The sequence below is a fragment of the Cebus imitator genome, unplaced genomic scaffold, assembly GCF_001604975.1.
Source record: "Cebus imitator isolate Cc_AM_T3 unplaced genomic scaffold, Cebus_imitator-1.0 Scaffold40, whole genome shotgun sequence".
In the NCBI taxonomy this organism is placed as follows: domain Eukaryota; kingdom Metazoa; phylum Chordata; class Mammalia; order Primates; family Cebidae; genus Cebus; species Cebus imitator.
Genome location: NW_016107355.1, coordinates 7,133,805 through 7,156,724, shown reverse-complemented (window position 1 = coordinate 7,156,724; position 22,920 = coordinate 7,133,805). Strand labels below are relative to the sequence as shown.

Here is a 22,920-nt window from a genome sequence, read left to right as displayed (position 1 = left end):
TGATTGATTTTTCTTTTTTTTCTATTTGCTTGGTAAATTTTTCACCATCCCTTTATTTTGAGCCTATGTGTGTCTTTGCATGTGACATGGGTCTCCTGATATAGCACACTGATGGGTCTTGACTGTATCCAATTTGCCAGTCTGTATCTTTTAATTGGGGCATTTAAGGTTAATGTTGTTATGTGTGAATTTGATTCTGCCATCATGAGGCTATGTGGTTATTTTGCACACTTGTTGATGCAGCTTCTTCATAGTGTCATTGGTCTTTATATTTTGGTGTATTTTTGCAGAGACTGGTACCAGTTTTTCCTTTCCATATATAGGGCTTCTTTCAGAATGTCTTTCAAGGCAGGCCTGGTGGTAAGGAAATCCTTCAGCATTTGCTTGTCTGGAAAGGATTTTATTTCTCCTTTGCTTTGAAGCTTAATTTGGCTGAATATGAAATTCCGGGTTGAAAATCCTTAAGAATGTTGCATATTGGTTCCCAATCTCTTCTGGCTTATAGAGTTTCTTCTAGGAGGTCCACTGTTACTCTGATGGGCTCCCCTTTGTAGGTGACCTGACCTTTCTCTCTGGCTGTCCCTTAACGTTGTTTCCTTCATTTTGACCTTGGAGAATCCAATGATTATGTGTTTTGGGGTTGATCTTCTCATGGAATATCTTAGTGGTGTGCTCTGTATATTCTGAATTCACATGTTCGCCTATCTTGCTAGATCGGGGAAGTTCTCCTGGATAATATCCTGAAGTGTGTTTTCCAGCTTGTTTCCATTCTCTCTGTCTCCTTCAGGTACTCCAATCAATCGTAGGCTTAGTCTTTTTCCATAGTGTTATAGTTCTTAGAGACTTTGTTCATCTCTTTTCATTCTTTTTTCCTCCAATATTGTCTGCATGCCTTATTTCAGCAAGGTGGTCTTCAAACTCTTCTATCCTTTCTTTCACTTGTTTGCTTTGGCTATTCATACTTGTGTATGCTTCCTGAAGTTCTTGTGCTATGCTTTTCAGCTCCACCAGGTCATTTATCTTTCTTTCTAAACTGGTTATTATTCTTAGCAGCTCCTCTAACCTTTTATCAAGGTTGTTAGCTTCTTTGCGTTGGGTTAGAACATGTTCCTTTAGCTCAGCAGATTTTTTTATTATCCATCTTCTGAAGCCTACTTCTGTCATTCGTCTATCTGATCCTCCGTCCAGTTCTGCACCCTTGCTAGAGAGTCATTGTGATCATTTGGAGGGGAAGAGGCACTCTGGCCTTTTGGGTTTTCAGCATTTTTTGGTCAATTATTTCTCATCTTCATGAGTTTATCTAGTTTTGATCTTTGAGACTGCTGACCCTTGCATGGGGTTTTTGCAGGGACATTTTTTGTTGTTGATGCTGTTGTTGCTTTCTGTTTGCTTTTCTTTCGATGATAAGGTCCCTCTTCTGTAGGGCTGCTGTGGTTTGCTGAAGGTTTACTTCAGGCCCTATGCATCTGGTTTGCTCCCAGACTTGGAAATGTCACTCAAGGAGGCTGGAGAACAGTAAAGATGGGTTCCTTCTCCTTCTTCTGGAATCTCTGACCTCAAGGGACACCAACCTGATGCCAGTAGGATAATTCCTGTGTAGGGTGTCTGACAACCTCTGTCAGAGGATCTCACCCAGTTTGGTGGCATGGGGAACAGGACCCATTTAACAAAGCACTTTGACTGTCCCTTTTGGAGGGGGTGGGCTTCGCTGGGGGGAAACTCACTCATCTGGGCCGTCCAGATTCCTCAGAACTACCAGAAGAAAGGCTAACTCTGCTGGTCCACAGTGACTATGACCAACATTCCCCCTAGAGGAGGCCCAGGGAGGCCCAGGTTCTGTCCCTGAGCCTCTGGCTAGAATTGTTGGAGTTCCTACAGGGGTGTCTCACTGAGCGGGGAAGGATGGGTCAGGGTGAGGCCTGAAGAGGTGCTCTGGCTACAGTCTGCCACAGCTGCTGTGTTGGGCTGTGGGGAGCAATTCTTGGGGACCAAGCTATCCAGCATCCCTGGCTCCAGCAGGGGAAAAGCCTGGCCTGGAGCTATAGAGCTGGGTGTCGCCCTTCCCCAGCCCAGGCAGCTTTGCGTGTTAGGCAGTTATGAGTCCCAGTGCTGGCAACTGCCCCTTCCCCAAGAAGCACAAACAGCTTAGGTAGCAGGCAGCCACACCTGTGCTGCTGATCACCCCTCCCCTAGGGAGCTCAGCAGGTTTAGGCAGATTCCAGCTGAGAGGCTATTGAGAATCTGCATGGCTCCAGGTTTGGGACCCTAGGCCCCAATGGTGTAGGTTTGCAAGTGGGATCTTCCAGTCTGTGGGCTGCACAATTCCGTGGAAAAAGCATGGCTTCTCTGTCTGGGTAGCATGCTCACTCACCACCTCCCTTGGCTGGGGGGTGGTAGGAGCTCCCCTGCCCTGTGTGGCTCTCAGGTGGGCCTCCACACCACACTGCTCTTCCTTTCTCTCTGTGATCGCATCAGCCACCTAGTCAGTTCTGATGAGAGAATCTGGATACCTGGGTTGCCAGTGAAGGATTCACATGCTAATTATAGTTCTTTTTGATGTGACCCTTCGATTGCTGCTGTTTCTAGTTGTCCATCTTGGTCCTGCCCATCCCATCTGTAGCTTTCAAGTATTTTCTAACATATCATTCTGTATTGTTTATTAGAAAAACACACAGGTCTATACAAAGTAGAGGATTTTCATTGTAAAATTTTGAGAAGAAAATGCCAATTAAGGTCTAATATTAGCCTTGCAAATATATATATATGCACACACACAAATACACACATATTTACACAAATATATGTATGTATGTAAATATATATATCATATGTATAAAACACACACTTACATAACTCATTTAAATATACTTATATACTTAGCCTTTATGCATTCAATTTTACCAAGTGTTAAATATCTTGAGGACCCTGAAGGAGATATAAGATGTGGTTTCTACTGTAGGGACAGAAAGGTGTGATACCTTTCTTCCTTATAAGGGTCATGGCTGACACTCCTATAACAAAAGACAGGTTAACAAGAAAAAAAAATAACAAAATTAATCAAAGTTTTACATGACATGGGAACCTGAAGACCCAAAGATCCAGGGGAAAAAGTCTATTTTTCTGCTTAGATTTGAAGATTTGGCAGCCATGTAGAAATGTGATTACACAAAGGGTGTGATCTAATTAATAGACTGAGGGGAGAAACACAGTGAAACCCGCCGGTTCAGATTCTTCTTGGTCTCTTTGTGTAGCATTTCTTCCTCCTCAATATACAACAGGACCCCTCTGGAATGAAGGTCTTATGATGTAGACTAGGTAGATCAGAGAATTTCTTTATAGCCAGCTCCTACACAGAAAGTGGAGGGTGGGGGTGTTGTTAGAGTAACCATTCTAGGTTTCATGACTGGCTTAGTGTCCATGACACATCTTGGAGAAAAGGAATTCCAATTTCTCTGGGGGAAAGGTGAGCAGAAGCCATCAGGGCATGAGGAAGTCAGAGAGAGACTTTCCTTCTGAGGCTGCTTCTGAGGACTTCCAACCTCCTATAATTCAAAGTACTCAGCACACCAATGTGCCGTAATTTGGGGTATCGGTTTCTGAGCCCCGCACTGGCTTCTATTAAATTAGAAAATCTTTAGAGAAAAAAAAAATTACATGGAATTGTGACAAATGGTCTAGATCGTGTGGTAACTATTCTTAGTGTTGTGGGAATTTAAAGAGGAAGATTCAGTGAGGAGTGACCCAAGGGGAAGTTGTTGTTTTTTTTAAACCACATTCAACACTTCAACTCTTCTTTAGTTCAGATAGGACAAAGAGTATGTAGGGTGTCCAGCTAGGGAAGAAAGAGAAGCAAGGGCAAGTCGATGTGAAAAAATGGAGTGAGGGGATGGTAGAGAGCTTGGGGCAGGGAGTGTCAGGCACAGAAGCCCATACAGGTATTTACGTTGAGACAGGGGTTGGGTGGAACATAATTCAGAGAGCCATAAAAATCCAAAAGGAGAGCTAACTCTCATATGGAAAGGAATCTGAAAGTATTCATATTTTAAAGCAAGTAAGAGATGGAATAAAGGAAGCTAATTATTAGAACATTTTAATTTTTATGCAAAAGATAGCATACGATAGACACTCTTCTGTACCTAGCTACGTACCCTATTTCAGCCTCATATATGCTTTGAAAGCTTCTTATTTTATGTGAAATGTTGAACCATGCAAATGTATTTTAAAAGTATTTTAAAAGGGATGTTAAGAGTATCCTAGTGTTGTTCATTTTCTCAAGTTAATTTAATCTTTTGACACATTTTAACATATTTGCATGGTTAAAAGCCAAGAATAAGTGAGACATTTGTTGCAAAGATACTGGACACCCATAGTGTATTATGAGAGAGATGTTAAAGGGAAAAAGTCATTAGACTTAAATGTATGTTTTTATCTCTTGAATGTATCCTGGAGATATTTTCATATCAGAACATAGAGTTCATCCTTCTTCTATTTTTACAGCTGCATAGTATTCCATGGCATGACCATGTAGGCCACCTCACCTGAGTGTGAGTGCACCTGTGTTAGTGGGCCTGGAGAAGAATTGGTAAGGTCAGGAGTGGACACACCAGGGGCCTCAGTAGATCGCCCCAGGTTCTCCTCTGTGGGAGTTACACAGTTCTGCACTTTTTCAGCAGTATCTAAGAGTGTCTGTCCCCTAGCGTTTGTGGAAGGATGTTCAACTTTTGAAGTTGGTCAATATAATAGGTAAGCAATGTTATTTCAAAGTAGTTTTTATTTGTGTTTCTTTTACAATGTGATTTCAAAGTTAAGGGAAAGATCTGATGTGGGAGGAAAGCTTATGAGTTTAGCCTTTAGCCTGTTGTAGTTAAGGAAAATGAGAGATCGAAGAGAGTGGGGGTTCTGGAGAAACCCCAGGACCACTGAGGGGCAATTTGAAAGTAATCATGTATCATTAGGATCTGATTATTTCGGTTGTGTTTTTTCTTAAAAATCAAGCAGCTTGATATAAACCAGTATTATGACAAATCTCACTCAAATTTATTTTCCTTACAGTGCTTTCATATTTTTGTTCATCAAAAGTGAAATACCAAATAACACGTGTTCTGTGGATACCACTCCATTAATAACAGAGCATGTGAGTATAATACGATACAACATGATTTGAAACATAAAATTAAGATAAAAGGAAAATACATACATTTTAAACACAGATGAGAAAGTGGTGTTTGCTCATCAATCATGGCTGTGTTATATATCTTAGCATATTTATTATGGCTAGGTCTATGTAGCAATCAGTATTTCCACAGTTAAGCTTCTCAGCAAGCGCACAGCTTTATTTATTTTGATTAACAGATCTCTACTAGGAGATAGATATATAACCCCATATTTTGTAATGATTTAAAGATTCCTACAATAGAAGAACCCTAAATACTTCAGAGGAATGTGAAAGTAACTTTAGAAAGGGGGAGGAAGGAGGTTTTGAAATTGGCCTGGGGGAGAATAGACCATAGGCAACCCATGAAAGGTAAGTGAGGTCATAGGTGAGTAGGAACTGGACTTGCTTTGCTTCTTATTTCTTTTTTCTGTCATATTCCATTCTACCCAAAGTTAAAAATAGAAAATATGTTAGGAGTCACTGTTTTGACCTCGAAGAACCCACATTAGTCTGGAATAGTAAATCTGAGTTAAATAGGAGCAACTTTTAAAAGGGACCTGATACAGCACAAGTGTCAGTAGCTACGTATACAAAAGTGACTTCAGGGCAAAGCCTCATTGCCATGAACCCAGGCCCTAGTCCTTCTCATCTCAAGAGTCTCTCCTGTCTGCCCCAGGCCAGTGCTACCCAGCTCCCCTCTCAATCTAGTGCCCCTCACCCCCAGTGATGTATTGCCTCTTGGCAGGGTGCTACCTCTACTCCTGACTTCAAAATTAATCTTTCTTTTTTCCTTCTTCCTCTATCAAAACTTTTATCAACTAAAACCTTAGTCAAATTGACACTAAAGTTGAATAGTAATTAACTTAAGTGTAAAGATAAGAGTTTTATGAATCCACAGGCATCCCTAATCAGGGAAATGTTTCAAGGAGAAGGGAGGAGTTGGCTTTGGGAAAGTGTTACTTGCCTGCTTCAGGGATCCAGACACCTCCTGCCCAACCAGCCTCCAAAACAAAGGAACAAAATAATAAAATAAATGCAACCTGGTAAAAGACACACAGTAGGCTAACTGCCTGAGATTTTTCTAGGCAGTAAGTTTAAAGATCATAAACAGGATGATGGGTGGGTATGCAGCCATGCATCATGAGCTCCTTATAATGAAAGAAAGCGTTATTGCCGAAGGAAAACTTGACTTAGCACATGGCAAAGAATTCAGATCTACTTTCTTGTCTCTTGCAAAAGCAGTAGGAGTATAACATCAAGAACGCTTCAGTTGGCCACAATCCCAGCACTGCGGGAGGCTAAGGTGGGAGGATCACCTGAGGTCAGGAGTTGGGGACCAGCATGTCCAACATGGTGAAACCCTGTTCCTACTAAAAATACAAAAAAATTAGCTGGGTGTGGTGGTGCTCGCCTGTAATCCCAGTTACTCAGGGGGCTGAGGCAGGAGAATCGCTGGAACCTGGGAGGCGGAGGAGGTTGCAGTGAGCCAAGATCGCGCCATTGCACTCCAGCCTGGGTAACAAGAGCAAAACTCCGTCTCAAAAAAAAAAAGCACTTCAGCTTAGAGACAGTATTATAATATAGCCCCCTTATCCTCAGGGGATATGTTGCAAGATGCCCAAGGAATTCCTGAAACCACAGATAGTACCAAACCCTAGATAGAGTAAATCTTTGTATCTGATCACCAAGACAGCAACTAAGTGACTCAGGGGCAGGTAGTGTACATAACATAGATAGGCTAGACATAGGAATCATTCACATTCCAGGCAAGACGGAGAGGGATGATGCGGGGTTTCACCACACTATGCATATCAGTGTGCAATTGAAAACTTCTGAACTACTCATTTCCAGACTTTTTCATTTAATGTCTTTGGACTACTGTTGACAATGTGGTAACTGAAACCACAAAAGGTGAAACTACGGATAAGGGAGGAATACTATAATTCCATGTAGAAATAGGAATTTGCTCATTTTTCCTGACTTAGAATATTAGCCTAATTTTGAAACATGGCTGGGAATGTTTTATTAACTAATTAATTTTTTTTTAATTAGTATAAGAAATGTTTACTGATCTTAAGCATTCCATAGTAGGACAGTCTGAGATTTTCTTGGTTCTAATTTCTTTACAGATTATGCAGAACATTAAGATATGCAAATGAAACATGCAGTAATAAGTTTGATTAGTTTTTATAGGTGTATGAAAATAGCCACATATTAAATGTGACAATTTGAAATGGAGGACTCGTCAGCTGCCAAGCCATCCTAAATGAAAGAGGAAAGAATTAGAAACAGTTGAGTTTAGAGATATCAGAATACATAGGTGACATGTTTATTCTATTTTAAAGCATGTTTGAAAGAGAAGAGAAAAGCACTAGAAATATTGTCAGCAGTGTGATTATCAATTGAATGCTCTTTTTGTTTTAACTTGTGCCAATGTTTTCAATAGGTGATCAACAAAACTCAACACCCCTGTTCCTGGGTGGATAAACTTTCTACAGTACACCACCGCATGGTGTAAGGAGAGGTTACTTCTTTGCTCTATAATTCTGTTTCGTATTTGGTTAAAGCAGGACTACTAGCTTGAAATGATGTTCATCTGAGTTCAAGAAAAGTACAGTAATGCAAGCTTTGACTTCTATCTCCATGGGGCGAGGTTTTCTTTGTCCCCTGCTGAATTTTAAGTACAGATGCCCTTGAGCTCAACTGCTTCAAGTAATTACTAAATCATTTCCCTTATCTCTAAATGATAAGTAGATAATAAAAGCAACCTAATTTTGCATGACTCGTGTAGCTAAAGTAAAAGAGGCAGTATTGTGACCAATCTGCTCTCAGCAGTCACAATCAGATTAGGCAATAGACTTGTCTACCACGGCACCACCCAGGATCCCAGCCCTGCTCTGGGAATCTCCACACTCCTATGTTTAGACAGTTTTATAATTGCAGACACTCATTGTCAAATATAGTGGAATATTCTGTGTCCTTGTGGGTCCTGCTCCCTCTTTCTCCATAAGGACTCAGAGATTTAACCTCAACATCAGCCCCTCTAGTTTAAGGTGTTTGCTTTGCTTTGTTTTTGAACTTCCAAATAAATAGGAAAATACATACTATTATATTGCTTGCATTTAACATTTGATGGCTGCTTTAAACTTCATGTAATGACATCTTTTGACTCAAGAATGTAAAGCCTTCTTTTTGATAGTGTGTATACTGTCTTTACGGGGGAAAGAGCAGCATCTGGCACATAGTAGAGACTCAACAAATATTTGAATAATTTGAATGAATGAAAGAATAACAACCTTTGGAAGAAATAAATATGTTGCTGTTTTGTGTCAGAATAAAACCAATCTTTAAAACAAAAAATTTTTTTCAAATATTTTTTCACAAAGCCTCCCCTTCATCGAGATACTTGTTAAAAAAAAAATACCGTTAGTTGTCTTGTAATTAGCTAGGCCTAGTCTAACAGTCTGGTCTGCGTTTGGGATGCTCCATGGCTATGAAGTCCAGACTTCACATGACTCAGAGATTTTCAGCATGAGAAGACACATTGCCAAGGTGGTCTTATGAATTTCTACAGTCTCATGTTACATATAGTACTATTTAAATTGACTACGTTAGTTTTTACATTTTGGAGACAATTGTTTTTGCCTACAATTATTTTCTGTTTGGAGGTTTGTGTGATTTTTTTTTCTTTTTTTCTTTCTTTCTTTTTTTTTGAGTCGGAGTTTTGCTCTTGTTGCCCAGGCTGGAGTACAATAGCATGATCTCGGCTCACCCCAAACTCTGCCTCCTGGGTTCAAATGATTCTCCTGCCTCAGCCTCCCAAGTAGCTGGGATTGCAGGCATGCACCACCACGTCTGGCTAATTTTTTTTTTATTTTTATTTTTAGTAGAGAGGTGGTTTCTCCATGCTGGTCAGGCTGGTCTCGAACTCCTGACCTCAGGTGATCCACCCACCTCAGTCTCCCAAAGTGATGGGATTATAGGCGTGAGCCACGGAGCCTGGCCAAGGTCTCACTCCGATGCCCAGGGCCAAGTACAGTGGCAAAGTGCTGGGATTATAAACAAAGACCACCATGCCTGGCCTGTTTTCTGTTTTATGTCATTGTTCTTTGTGTTAACTTCAAGGAACTGCTCCAAAATATTAATCACCTCCTTCTACAACCATTGGAAATGCTTGCTTTATGCAGATATGGCCCAAGTCTGAGGAGTCCGCATTACTCCAGTGCTGAAAATGAAAGATTTCCTTTTTATGAAAAGGAATGTTTTGCCTGAAATACCCAGATTATTTAATTAAATCAGCACTTCCTCTTGACCATGACATTGTCAACTAACACATAGGCAAGTTCGTGGAGCTCAGTAGTTGTTTTCAACAAACATGCATTTGGTACTCAGTCTATCCTAGTTCCGTGCTGGAGAGCATAGACTGTTTTAAAAAAAAAAAAAAAAAGGCCAGGCACAGTGGCTCACGCCTGTAATCCCAGCACTTTGGGAGGCTGAGGCGGGCAGATCATGAGGTCAGGAGATCGAGACCATCCTGGCTAACACAGTGAAACCCAGCCTCTACTAAAAATACAAAAAAATCAGCCAGGCTTGGTGGCATGCACCTGTAGTCCCAGCCACTCAGGAGGCTGAGGCAGGAGAATCTCTTGGACCCGGGAAGTGGAGCTTGTAGTGAGGCAATATCGTGCCACTGCATTCCATCCTGGGTGACAGAGAGAGACTCCATCTCAAAAAAAAAAGCATAAAGCATTGTGTCAGTATATAGATACTCAATTTAATTAGAATGCCAAGTTTATTTATGTAGACTGTACAATATAACTGTCGCAATATTCTCATCTATGTAATGATGACTTATAATCCATTTTAATTTCTATAAATCATGTACTTCTAAAATTAGACAGTGGAGGACTGAAGCTGTCCTCCTAGCCCTGATGCCACTTTAATACTGCAGGGTATTCCTCTGACTTCTGCCAGTCACAGAGCTTGACATAAATGAATACTTTTGCTTGTTTGTGATTTGCATTGTAAAGCATGTTTACAATTCCATTTGTGTGTTTGTCAGAAATATTGCTTTGGGCCAAGATTAATAGTGATTTATTTGTTTTGTAAGGGGCTGCAGTCTTGCAGTGATATCTGGAGTAATCTATGGATCTACATTTGTGCCAATCATCTATATCAAGGACCACAGCAAAAGAAATGAAAGTATATATGCAGGGGCAAGCCAATATGGTGAGAATAAAAAGTTATCTTACTTTATTAATATCTGTTTTTTATGAATATAAAAAGAATTGTGATAATAGTAAATATGTGTCGATTCAATCTTTCTTTTTCATTGTAAGTGGTGAATTAGGAAGACACTGAAGACCAAAAATAATAAAGGATTATTTGTATATGATCTTTAACATACAAATGCAACCAACTTTAGTCAGATTCACCTCAACTACTTGGATCTTAAAACATGGTTTCTGACTTTCTAGTAAGATTTGGCAATTTTTTCCAGTTAGATGATCTTTGGGAAAAACATGTACACTTCTGCTCTTTTAAAAAGGCTAAAGTGTAATACATAGTACTTTAAAATCTGGTAAAGGTCAAAGTATAGCCTATTTGGTCAGAGGATATTATTTTTCTGGCACAGAGTTGAGCACTGGAAGGCCCAAGGTAATGCTTCCTGTTAATATCTCAGTTTCCATGGATAGAATTAATCTCCTAGGAGTAAACACAATACTACATGCAATAGCGTTGTACAGGTTCAAAAGGAGATGAAAGAGTGTTTACTTTGGGGATCCTCTAATTACGCTGAAGCATGTCTTATACCCATGAATGATAAGAGAACAAGATCATTCATAAAAATAAAGTTCTAAGTCCGATGGCACAGAAAATTAATGTGACCTGTATTCAGATAAAGGAGAATTTGGAGGGCAAAAGACTTGAGGGAAAGATTGACAAAGAAGTTGACGTCTGAGCTCAACTGTAGCAGAACAGATAGACCGAGTAGATGCCATCGTTTCCATCCTCCTTCTTATAGTTAGCCCCATGTATATTACTCAGACCTTTTGTTGGCTTCTGTCTTTTTTTAGTTAAAATTTTATACAAATACTTTTTTGCATTTTTACAAAAAGATAAAAACTAATAAAAATAGAATAACACAGGATAAAGTAAAACAGAAAGAAAAACAAGAGTGGGGATATAAAAGGAGGCAGAAACGAGTCTAAAAACTGTACTACATTGGTATACTTGCTAGAAAGGAGCCTAAATTTGGCTCTTAGAGTCCTTGCAGGCACAAGGGAAGTCAGATCAGTCTCATGATTCAATGAGCACAAGATAAAAACAACTAATTGTTCGGGAGCACAGATGTTCTTGGTACAGGGACATAATAAACAATGTCCTCAACAATCTCTACACAAAGAGAACAATGGCTTCTTAGGGATCTTGCTTGTGACAACTCTAAATGTAATGTGATGGGAACACTTTATTTTGGTTTATTCAAAAATAATTGGTGCGGGGCATTATTTTTTATTTTATTTATTTAACAACACATATGTCGTATATGATCTATCCTAAGTATTTTACAAATACCCAGTTAATCTTCATAGCAACTAATACCATTATTATCTTTGTTTTACAATTGAGAAAATTAACATGAGATGATTTGCCCAAGTCCCAAATTTAGTGAGTACTGGAATGAGGATTTGCACCCAAATGCTCCATGCTTTTAAATCACTCTATTTTCCTTTCTTTTGTGGTGGTTCATATACAAATGTATTACCCTTACATGATCCAGAGATAGGATTTAAGACTTAGAGCAATAGACAAATTCTCTGTCCATTAAGCTTTTCTCCCTAAACATGGCCACTTATCTTTGTCAAAATTTTAGGGGACAGAAACTTTGAGTCCAGCATGGCTTTCCCAGCCAAGAACCTGTAGTGCACCCATCTGTGTGGCCACAGTACCATCTGCTTAAACTTTAGTCAGTGGAGTTGGGATTTTGCTGAGTTTGAGCCACCATCATGGGATATTTACTCCCCCATGTACTTAGGTTTATAATCAACAATTGAATAAAACCCTCTCTGGATTAACTTCCTGAATAGCCTTCCGTACAGCTGTCATCTGCAACAGAGATGCTGGTCTCCAGACTGATCAATGAATCATATAAAATTAGCACCCCTTAATTTTTTTCACCCACATCCCCACTGTAGTCAACCTGAAGATTTGCTATAATTGCTATTGTTACTAGTAAAATTAGGCCTGAATGCCTATTCTTAAAAGGGAGGTATTAACATCACGGTCACATAATTCATTGTTTCTTATTTAGCTTTACCACATTACCATAAAAACTAGCCTTTAGTTTTAATTATAGTAACTAATCTAATAATGTATCCAGATTTTAAATGTATCAATTAAAATTCTATATGAACACCATGTAGAAAACTAGGACGATTAAATATAATTGTTGGTTTCTTTACTTTTTTTTTTTTTGTTTGAGACGGAGTTTCGCTCTTGTTACCCTGGCTGGAGTGCAATGACGCGATCTCGGCCCACCGCAACCTCCGCCTCCTGGGTTCAGGCAATTCTCCTGCCTCAGCCTCCTGAGTAGCTGGGATTACAGGCACGCACCACCATGCCCAGCTAATTTTTTGTATTTTTAGTAGAGACGGGGTTTCACCATGTTGACCAGGATGGTCTCGATCTCTTGACTTCGTGATCCATCCGCCCCGGCCTCCCAAATTGCAGGGATTACAGGCGTCAGCCACCGCGCCCGGCCGGTTTCTTTACTTTTAAGGTTAATTTTGGTGAGTTTATTTTGAGAAATCTAAATGTATCTGGAATGACTGAAATGGTATTTGAGAGTTTTTAATCTCTATTTTCAGATTTAGACTATGTTTTTGCACACTTCAGTGGCATCTTTCTTACAAGTACTGTCTACTTTCTTGCCTACTGCATAGCCATGAAAAATAGTCCTAAACTATATCCTGAAGCAGTCCTACCAGGTAAGAATATGTACTACAGAAGATCTTCTTACTATATGAAAGTGTCTTCTACAACTCATTTAGCTTGAATAAGTTTCTTCTGGAAATCAAGCCATCCTCTGTGTGTGTGTGGGGTGTATGTGTGTGTGTGTGTGTGTGTGTGTGTGTGTGTGCATTCCCCCTAATTACTTTGGCCCAATTCACCACTAAATATGAAGTATTTTAAATCCATGAAACTGAATATGAAATGTTGGCCATTATTACAGAACCAAAGCTTAAACAATAAATCTATTAAAATCCTTTCCAATCTTCTGTATTGATCATCAGCCTTTACTATTTCTTTTTCACTATCTAAGGGTTCATATATCAACAAATAGGAATATGCAGTAACTTGGGAAAACAGTTGCTACAAAATATAAGAAGAGAGTGTGATGACTTCAAAAAAGACGTATGTTAAACATACATGCTTTTGGACTTAATTCATTAGGCATTGATTGTGCTTTTTTTTTTAATCTCATTTAGGAGTTTCTTATAATTCAATTTGGAATATAGGTCCACAAGTAAAATTTTTTAAAGGCAAAAATAAGGCGTAAGTCAGAGTCTTATTCTAAATGCCTAACAGACTCATGCTAAAGAATACCACAATATAGAAAATGCTAGAATACTTACCGAACGCCTAGCTAAAGTACTGTGAAAGTTTAGCTGGTATTTTTACTTAGATCCTACAGATTTTTTTTTCTCAGCAGTACCATCACTCTGATCTACTTTATTAATATTTATGGTTCACAGTAAATGGTATTTGCAGAGAATGTTCATGTTCACCTTGTCCCCAGGCCCCTCTTCACCATCCAATCTCTACCTCTTTTACTACTATGGGTACTTTAATGCCAATAATGTGAAAGTATTTCTCATTCTACCCATAGCAGCCAAGAGTAGAGAAATTACCTGGTTCTAAAGTAACAATAAAACACAGCTCAAAAATCCATATTGGCCAACAACATTGATCAGAATGCATTTATGTGTGCACCTTGGTATTCCTGTTGTAGCTAAAGTGTGAGTTCTTCAAGAGAGGAACATGGTCTGCAAATGTGTGTTGTCTTTCTATTTCAGGATTCCTCTCAGGAGTACTTTGGGCAATAGCTACCTGCTGTTGGTTCATAGCGAATCACTCTCTGAGTGCTGTGGTCAGTTTTCCTATAATCACTGCTGTAAGTAGCTGAACTGTTTTTCCAAATTTTCATTTTATAAATGTCAATCCAATTTTTCTGAAGCACTCTTAGGGCATCAGACTGTGATGGAGTTTGATTTTTTTAGGAGTACAATTAAATGGACTCAGATAGATAAACTGACCCTCTTGAATCTTCATGTACCTGACTGCTAAGGAACATTTCTGAGCTCATTTTAGCAGGGCTATTAATCCTTAATCTCTAATATCCTTGCAGTTTTTGTTTGATTAGTTTATCTGATGTCATTTTAGAGACACTGAAATTTGCTATTTACAACTATTGATCTCTACTTGTATAAAAGCCTATAAATATAAAAAATGGTTTGATGTGTATTACCACATCAATGTCATGACCATTTTGTGAGACTGAAAGTACTTCAGACACCTCTTCTTATGGTACTTCACTGTTTTTAAGCAAAACTTTCTGAAAGTGCTAAAGCAAGGTGTTATCTCTGGGTGATACCACTCTGTACTTAATACAATTTGCTTCATCCAATTTTTTAGGTGCTAATGATGTAAAACATAGATAATAGAAAAACATTTTTTTACATAGGCAAAATAAGTATTCATAAGATTATTCCCATTTTGAAGATAAGAAAATTGAGGCAATAGCTAAGAACATGATCTGAAGTCTCATAGCTAAGGAAAAGCTGAAGACTTTTAAGTATGGGGTTTCCAGTACACAGTGCTACTTTCTGCCATCATAATGGGATCTTACTGAGAATTTGTTTTAGGTTCACTGTGGTACTAGGATTGATATATACATACAGGAACTGCTTTCATGGTGGGCTATTAGGTCTGCCCTAGATATTGTAGATTGCTAACCAGCATTCAATTGCATCGCCTGCTTCCAAAATCATCATCACTAACAAACTTGATCTAAAACATTTTAGTGTTTGCATACCTGTGTAAAGCTAGAAAACTGATTTTTTAGAAACATTGTCTAGTCTATAAACCACTGATATAATTTGATATAAATTCTGGGCACCAAACAGTATATTTTGACAGTTCTACTCTGTAAAATAGTTAGCTTTCAAATACAACTAAATTCAAATAATAAAGGGCTTTTTAAAAAATTTACAGAATCCACATTTTAACATTCTTAATCCTGCTGAGGGAAAAATCTAACAATTTATGAAGAATTTCTGTAGGTCTAAAGTCTTTCATAATAGAAATGGCAAAGGACCCAAATTCTTTCCAACAAGGGATTTGTTCTTCCTTATTTCAAGGACACTTACGTTAGAAGTGACAGGCAGTGGGTATAAAGCTTACCTGTTAAATGCATAAAAGCAAATTTGCAGAAAAAAGTATACAGTATGAGATGTCCCTTGGCTATAGACGCAAATGTTATTTGACAATATGAAATCCCTTATGTAGATAAGGGAGAATAATATTTATTAAAATAGGACAAGCCACTGCTTAAATGTAAACTTTTATCTTTATCATATGATAGTGATTCTTTTTCTTTTAATCAAATTATATTCTTCAGCAGACATGGGTTCTCCAAAAAGGTTTTAAGGTGATTTTTTCTAAAATACACAGAATCAATCAAGTTACACAGACAAAGAGAAATACAAACACAAATAAAAAATCTAAACAGTGGCAAAGATGAGAAAGGGAGCAAATAGTTGCTGTGATTAAACATTAAAACATTAAACTTCACCTAGTGATTTCAAAAGGACAATGCAATGGGGTAGGTAATTCTTACTATTGGCAGCATATTATTTCCTCAGAACAGACCAATTTTTTTTTTTGCATTGAAGTTTTAATAGAATTTATATGGGACCTCTTAAAGGGAAAGTTGAAAAACAACATACTTTACAAAATTTTCTAGTAGACAGAGTTGGTTTTACTACCATCATTTCTTGTTTTGGGTTAGAATAAAGATTGAGGACAAAATGAGCCTAATTCAGAGGGAATAAACCACTGAGGTAGTGGGGTGTGGGCAGAGAGAGGATCAGTGAGAATGGTCACTGTGGCTTTTGACAACCTGCCCATCAAAGAGATTGCTCTTGAAAAACTGTAATGTAGGCAGAGCCTTCTCACTCACCAGGTGTAACTTTCTTACCTGGTGCATGTGGTGCTTGTTATCTGGGAAGGACAGGTATTTGGAGTTGGTGAGGGAGGAGGTCCCTATTGCTACTAGGCCCTTATTTGGTTTTACTTTAGTCACTTTATCCAAGGACAACCATATCTACACACAGAAAAGATTCAGTTCCTTCCCTCAACAATCTTACATTCTTAATTAATTATTATGTACATAATTAATTGTATACATAATAATTAAGAATGTAAGATTGTTGAGGGTAGGAACTGAATATTATATACATAATAATTAAGAATGTAATTATTGTATATAATAATTAAGAATGTAAGATTGTTGAGGGTAGGAATTGAAACTTTTCTGTGTGTAGAGATATATATATAATATATAATAATTAATTATTTATTTAAATAAATTTATATTAAAATTTATAATATAAATTTATATATTAAATATATATATTTATTAAATAAATTATTATAAAAATAATTTATGACAAATAATGAATTCTTATATATTATATAATATATATCACATTCTTACAATCTTACATTCTTAATTATTATATATACAATATATACAATATATACAATAATTGTATATATAAATTATATATGTAAGATAGATGACATATATAATTAATATATATATATTTTGGTAGGGCTAGATTTTTGAAACTTATTTATTTTTTTTGAGATGGAGTTTCGCTCTTGTTGCCCAGGCTGCAGTGCAATGGAGAAATCTTGCCTCCTGGGTTCAAGCGATTCTCCTGCCACAGCCTCCTGAGTAGCTGAGATTACAGGCATGCACCACCATGGCCAGCTAATTTTGTATTTTTAGTAGAGACGGAGTTTCTCCATGTTGGTCAGGGTGTTCTCAAACTCCTGACCTCAGGTGATCCGCCTGCTTTGGCCTCACTAAGTGCTGGGATTTCAGGCATGAGCCTCGATGCTCGGCCATGATTTCTTAAACTTTTTAAATATAAAATGTCAAACGAACCTATCACCAACCTTCAACACTTATGAATATGGTCAGTCAATTTTATTAGAATACATTTTTAATATCCCAGCAGTGCTGTTCTTCCCAGGTATACCTATTCTCATAGTTATATATCCAGTGATAACTAGCCTGAGTTCTTTGAAAGTAATGTCCATTTTGTTTATTGGCAAATAAAAAGCCAAAAGAAAGGAAGCCATTAAAAAGAAAAAAGCCATTAAAAAAGAAAAAAGCCATTAAAAAGCCAAAAGAAAGGAAGCCACTAAAAAGAAAAAAGCCATTAAAAAAGAAAAAAGCCATTAAAAAGCCAAAAGAAAGAAAGAAAGAAGTCACCTAGTAAGCGCTGTTACCTCTGCTCCAAGTCTTCCTTGATAATTCTAAACTGAATCAGCTTATTCTCAAGATAGGTGCAAGTTCACTTTGTTTGCAAAAGCCGATTTACACCTAATTTGCATTAGTTTACAAAAGGAAAATATACAGTCCAAATTACCAAAACCATTGTATCTCCTATTAAGATGCCCTTCCTACGTGGCTTCCCTTGGCCTAAATCAGAGTCAGTACATACTTTGACGTATGCTTGCATTACTTTTAGCAAAGCGCCCTCTTATAACCACTACTCCTCACAATAATGCTTAGGCCGTGCCTAAACTCATATTTAGAAAACAATCAGACAAGAACCTTCAAAGGTCAATGACACCTTGCGGTATTGTCCTGTACCATGTTCTCTGAAGGGAAATGGATTTTCAGATTAAAAATTCTTAAGCATAACATTAATATGGTATCCTCTGTTCTACTGTTTCCTCCCATTCTGTAGAAAGTCAGTGTGGGATTGCTTAAAAGACCCATATGCTTCTTGTTTGATTTGGATTTTGAGGCTTAGGAACTTACATCATTGATAAAAGGCAGTTCTTTGAACTATTTCTCTGTCTCTTTTGATGTTGACTTTCCAGATACTGATAAACAGAGAGGAATGTATTTTTTTGCTTCACTTACATACCAGGAGTGGAATCAAACTGTTGACTCAGTCTTTTAGACAGTTGGAGTAGTGGTGGGGGAAAATCATTTTGGAATCTATTTGAAACTCTTCCAGAGTTTTTTGGGGTTTGAAGAGCAATGATAAAAATGCTGATACAATACACCTTCTCTACAAAGACCACAATTAACCCAAATTCCAATTTTCTTCCTTCTCAGCTAAACCAAACTTGAATATCTTGACGTTCATAAATTGCAGAATCATTCCTTTTCTTCACCTATTTCTTCTCGTTTCCTCTGTCCTACATGATTTCGTTCTTTTCTTTGTCTCCTGCCCAGAAACCCCTGTTGTTTTCCCTTATGTGTTTATTTTAATCTTCCCGCAAACGTATTTTTAGCATTCATTGGTGTTTAATGCTAGCCACACTTGATTGCTCTGCAGTAATATCAAAGTTTTTTTTTAAAGCATGAGCTATTTCCACATGTACATTATTTGTTAAGCCAAAAAGAACATGCCAGAATTTCTTCAGTTATGAGATTATCTCATGCCAAAGAAAGTTAGAAGCTTGTGCACACTTTTCTTACTGATCCCGTTTCTAGTAACCTAAGGAACTAGGCCAATGGAAATAATAAGCTATGTGCTTATAAAAATGATTTATGATAAATATATTAAAGAAAAATATTATGTGGCAGAAAATATTATCGCATCATCAAAATAATAAAAATGAAGACCATGAAGAAAAGAAAATGAAAAAAAGTCTTCATCTTTTACTTAGTATCACTTAATGTTTAGCTTAGTATGGAGTTAGGGTTGATATTATGGGTAGTTTTCCCTGAAAATATTTTTATATTCTCATCTCCTACTTAATATATTTATATAGAACCTAGTCATGAGTAAATATCCAATATAATTAAAGTTTATATATTTTTTTAAGGGTCCAGGATTTATAGCTGCAATGTGGGGTGTCTTCATGTTTAAGGAAATAAAGGTAAGTACAAGAAAGGGTAAACTTAGAAAATGGGAATGAGGTAGACCGGGCACAGTGGCTCACACCTGTAATCCCAGCACTTTGGGAGGCTGAGGCAGGTGGATCATGAGATCAGGAGTTGAAGACCAGCCTGGCCAGGATAGTGAAACCCCGCCTGTACAACCTCTACCAAAAATACAAAAAATTAGCTGGGCGTGATAGCTGGTACTTATAATCCCAGCTACTCAGGAGGCTGAGGCAGAGAATTGCTTGAACCCAGAAGGCAGAGGTTGCAGTGAGCCAAGCCACTTCACTCCAGCCTGGGTGACAGAGCAAGACTGCATCCAAAAAAAGAAAGAAAATGGAAATGGGCCCAGGTGAGTTGTTAATACTATGTTTGCATTATTTTCTGAAAACTGCCTGTGGTGCCTAGGTTCAGGGCAAACAACCTATGAATGGATTTGACAGATAAAATGTTCAGAATGTGATAATACCTAATTAGAAAAGAAAATACTAGAGCTATGATCATTATAATGTAACATCGTGTCTCCACCCGCTCTCCAGTGCAAAAATGCTGTCATTGACTTAAGTTTCCCTGAAGTGATTCTAGTTAAATAATCCAATGAAATATGAAAGAGGGAAATCTGTTGGAAACAGGGAAATTTGCTTAAAATATGGAAGATAAACAAAGTGAATTTTTTTTTTATCTACAGGTTAAAATATCCCCTAAGGTAAATGGGCTTTGGGAATAGATATTTATATTGGTTCCTGTGTTTCCCAAAGGCCTCCATGTCAAACCAGCAATTTTGTAGGAAAACAGCATGGTAACAGGCGGCCATTGCCATTTCCTTTTCAAATGTAAATGATGGGAATTTAAAATTGCATTCATCAAATAGTTCTAGTAAGAGTGTGTGTGTGTGTGTGTGTGTGTGTGTGTGTGTGTGTGTGTGTGTGTTTTCTTTAAAAATCACTTTGCCGGCCGGGCGTGGTGGCTCAAGCCACTTTGGAGCACTTTGGGAGGCCGAGGCGGGTGGATCACAAGGTCATGAGATCGAGACCATCCTGGTCAACATGGTGAAACCCCGTCTCTACTAAAAAAATACAAAAAATTAGCTGGGCATGGTGGCGCATGCCTGTAATCCCAGCTACTGGGGAGGCTGAGGCAGGAGAATTGCTTGAACCCAGGAGGCAGAGGTTGCGGTGAGCCGAGATCGCGCCATTGCACTCCAGCCTGGGTAACAAGAGGGAAACTCCGTCCCCCACAAAAAAAAAAAAAAAAAATCACTTTGCCAGGCATGATGGCATGCATCTATAGTCCCAGCTACTCAGAAGTCTGAGGCAGGAGCATCACTTGAGGCCAGGAATTTGAGGCCAGCCTGGGCAATAACAACAACAACAAAAGGTGGAGTCTCAAGATCCCAGCTGGGTTCAAATCCTGACTCTGTCACAAACTAGCTGTGTGACCTTGGTCAAGTTTCTTAACCTCTCTGTTCGTATAGTCCTTATCTGAAACTGGGGATAACCTACCAAGAGAGCTGTAAGAATACGAGTCAAGTGCTAAGAACAGTACTAAGAATGCAATAAATGCTCAGCTCAGTTAATTTTGGGGATAAGTGTCATATAACCTAGCCCAAACTGTAGATAGAAAAATAGAACAGGTCTGGAGTAGTGGCTCACACCTATAATCCCAGCACTTTGGGAGGCCAGTGCGGGAGGATTGCTTGAGCCCAGGAGTTTGAGACCAGCCTAGGCAACATAGCGAGACCCCTATCTACAAAAACAATTTAAAAATTAGCCAGGTGTGGTGGTGTACACTTGTAGTCACAGCCACTCGGGAGGTTGAGGAGGGAGGGTTGCTTGGGTTCAGGAGGTTAAGGTTACAGCAAGCCATGAGCATACCACTGCACTTGAAATCCTGTCTCTTCAAAAACTGAAAAGCAAGAAAGAATAAGAAAACTCACAAAATCGGAGAATTTCTCCCCTTTCAGCCAGACATGGTCACATCCACCTGTAGTCCAACTATGCGGGAGGATCGCTTGAGCCTAGGAGTTCAAGAACAGCCTGGGCAACAGTTTTAATTAAAAGATTTAAAAATTTTAATCTTTTTTAAAAAATTGCTTTAGAACTTTTCCCAGTTACTTTACTTGTAGAAAAAGTCTTCAGTTGAGGAATATATGCAAATACCCTTTTCCAATAATTTTTATTAAAGACAATGTTGATCCAAAGACCCCTCCCCGACACCAAGGCATCGTAAGCTTGTCGTAATATGCAGTTGTAGCAGCAGATAATTCCCGGCTCTAAGAAGATTGAGGTTGCTCATCTCTGAGAGCCATAAAGTGAATGACCTTCTACCTGATCTTTAAAATGAGTATTTAATTTTAGATTTAAAACATCATTTCAATTATAAACAAAATATTTTGATTTTAAAATCATTATTTGATAATACAAGTAAGATTCTCAGATTTTAAAAATCTAATATATTTGTTTCAAAAATACGTGGACTATGATCAGAATTTTAATTTTTTTAAATACACAAGAACAACTTGAAACATGTATAACCCTGTAAGTTACTTTCAGGAAGGATTCTCATTTATTGTAGTTGGAGTTCCTTTCTACAAAAAGTAACTCTGTGCTAAAAATACATTGTAAATCTCTCTGCGTATATTTCGTCTACCTCACAAAAGATGATTTATTTATATTGAATAATTATTATCTCATGTAAGATGCCGAAGCCTTAGAAAATCACAAATTAGCAATCATAGTTTATTAGTCATTATAGGTATAAAGAAGCATAAGCTAAGTATAGGTTTATATTAAAGCATTTGAAAATTATTTTGGTCATGACTACAATAATAATACTGAATTGAAAATCCTTTTAACTACATATAGGAAACCTGTTCAAAGAGAAAATCCCTAACCAAAAAGCCTAGTATTAATTCTTAGAGTTCATTTAAAGGGGTACTGAAAAACAGTAAGGATTGTTTTGTTTTATTTTGTTTTGTTTTGTTTTTGGTAAAGACATATTTAAAAAGATGGCTCAGACCAAATAGAAAAGTAACTTTTAAGATTAATATACTATGACCCAATAGGGTTTAATTCAGGAAGGCAAGGATCATTCATAATACGTAAATTAATTAATCTTATTTACTCTACCATGTGAAATAGGAAAAGGATGTGATAATACTATACTAACCTCTTAGTAAGCTAGAAATAAAAGGAAGCTTTAGTGGTACAGTATGTCTGTCCAAACAAAATAGCAATTATATACTTTAATTTCATGAAACCTTAGAGTTCTCTGTACGTTAGAAGTCAAAGTTTTCTCCATACTATTATTCAGTATTTTCTGTAGATCTAGCTAGTTTGGAAAGACAAGAATAAGAAATGAGGCCGGGCGCGGTGGCTCAAGCCTGTAATCCCAGCACTTTGGGAGGCCGAGGCAGGTGGATCACGAGGTCAAGAGATTGAGACCATCGTGGTCAACATGGTGAAACCCCATCTCTACTAAAAATACAAAAAATTAGCTGGGCATGGTGGCGCGTGCCTGTAATCCCAGCTACTCAGGAGGTTGAGGCAGGAGAATTGCCTGAACCCAG

The 22,920-nt window shown here is 37.9% G+C and overlaps 1 protein-coding gene across 4 annotated transcripts in view; it reads left to right on the top strand.

The window, feature by feature from the left end:
* Positions 1-22,920, top strand: part of TMEM144 (transmembrane protein 144) — a 53,977-nt gene that overhangs the window by 16,957 nt on the left and 14,100 nt on the right. For all 4 annotated transcript variants that reach the window (XM_017526018.2, XM_037737603.1, XM_037737602.1 and 1 more), the window contains 6 exons: positions 5,053-5,134; positions 7,602-7,669; positions 10,266-10,384; positions 13,024-13,143; positions 14,233-14,330; positions 19,295-19,348. In XM_017526018.2, the coding sequence (XP_017381507.1) occupies positions 5,053-5,134; positions 7,602-7,669; positions 10,266-10,384; positions 13,024-13,143; positions 14,233-14,330; positions 19,295-19,348 (541 nt within the window). The remainder of the gene's footprint in view (positions 1-5,052; positions 5,135-7,601; positions 7,670-10,265; positions 10,385-13,023; positions 13,144-14,232; positions 14,331-19,294; positions 19,349-22,920) is intronic.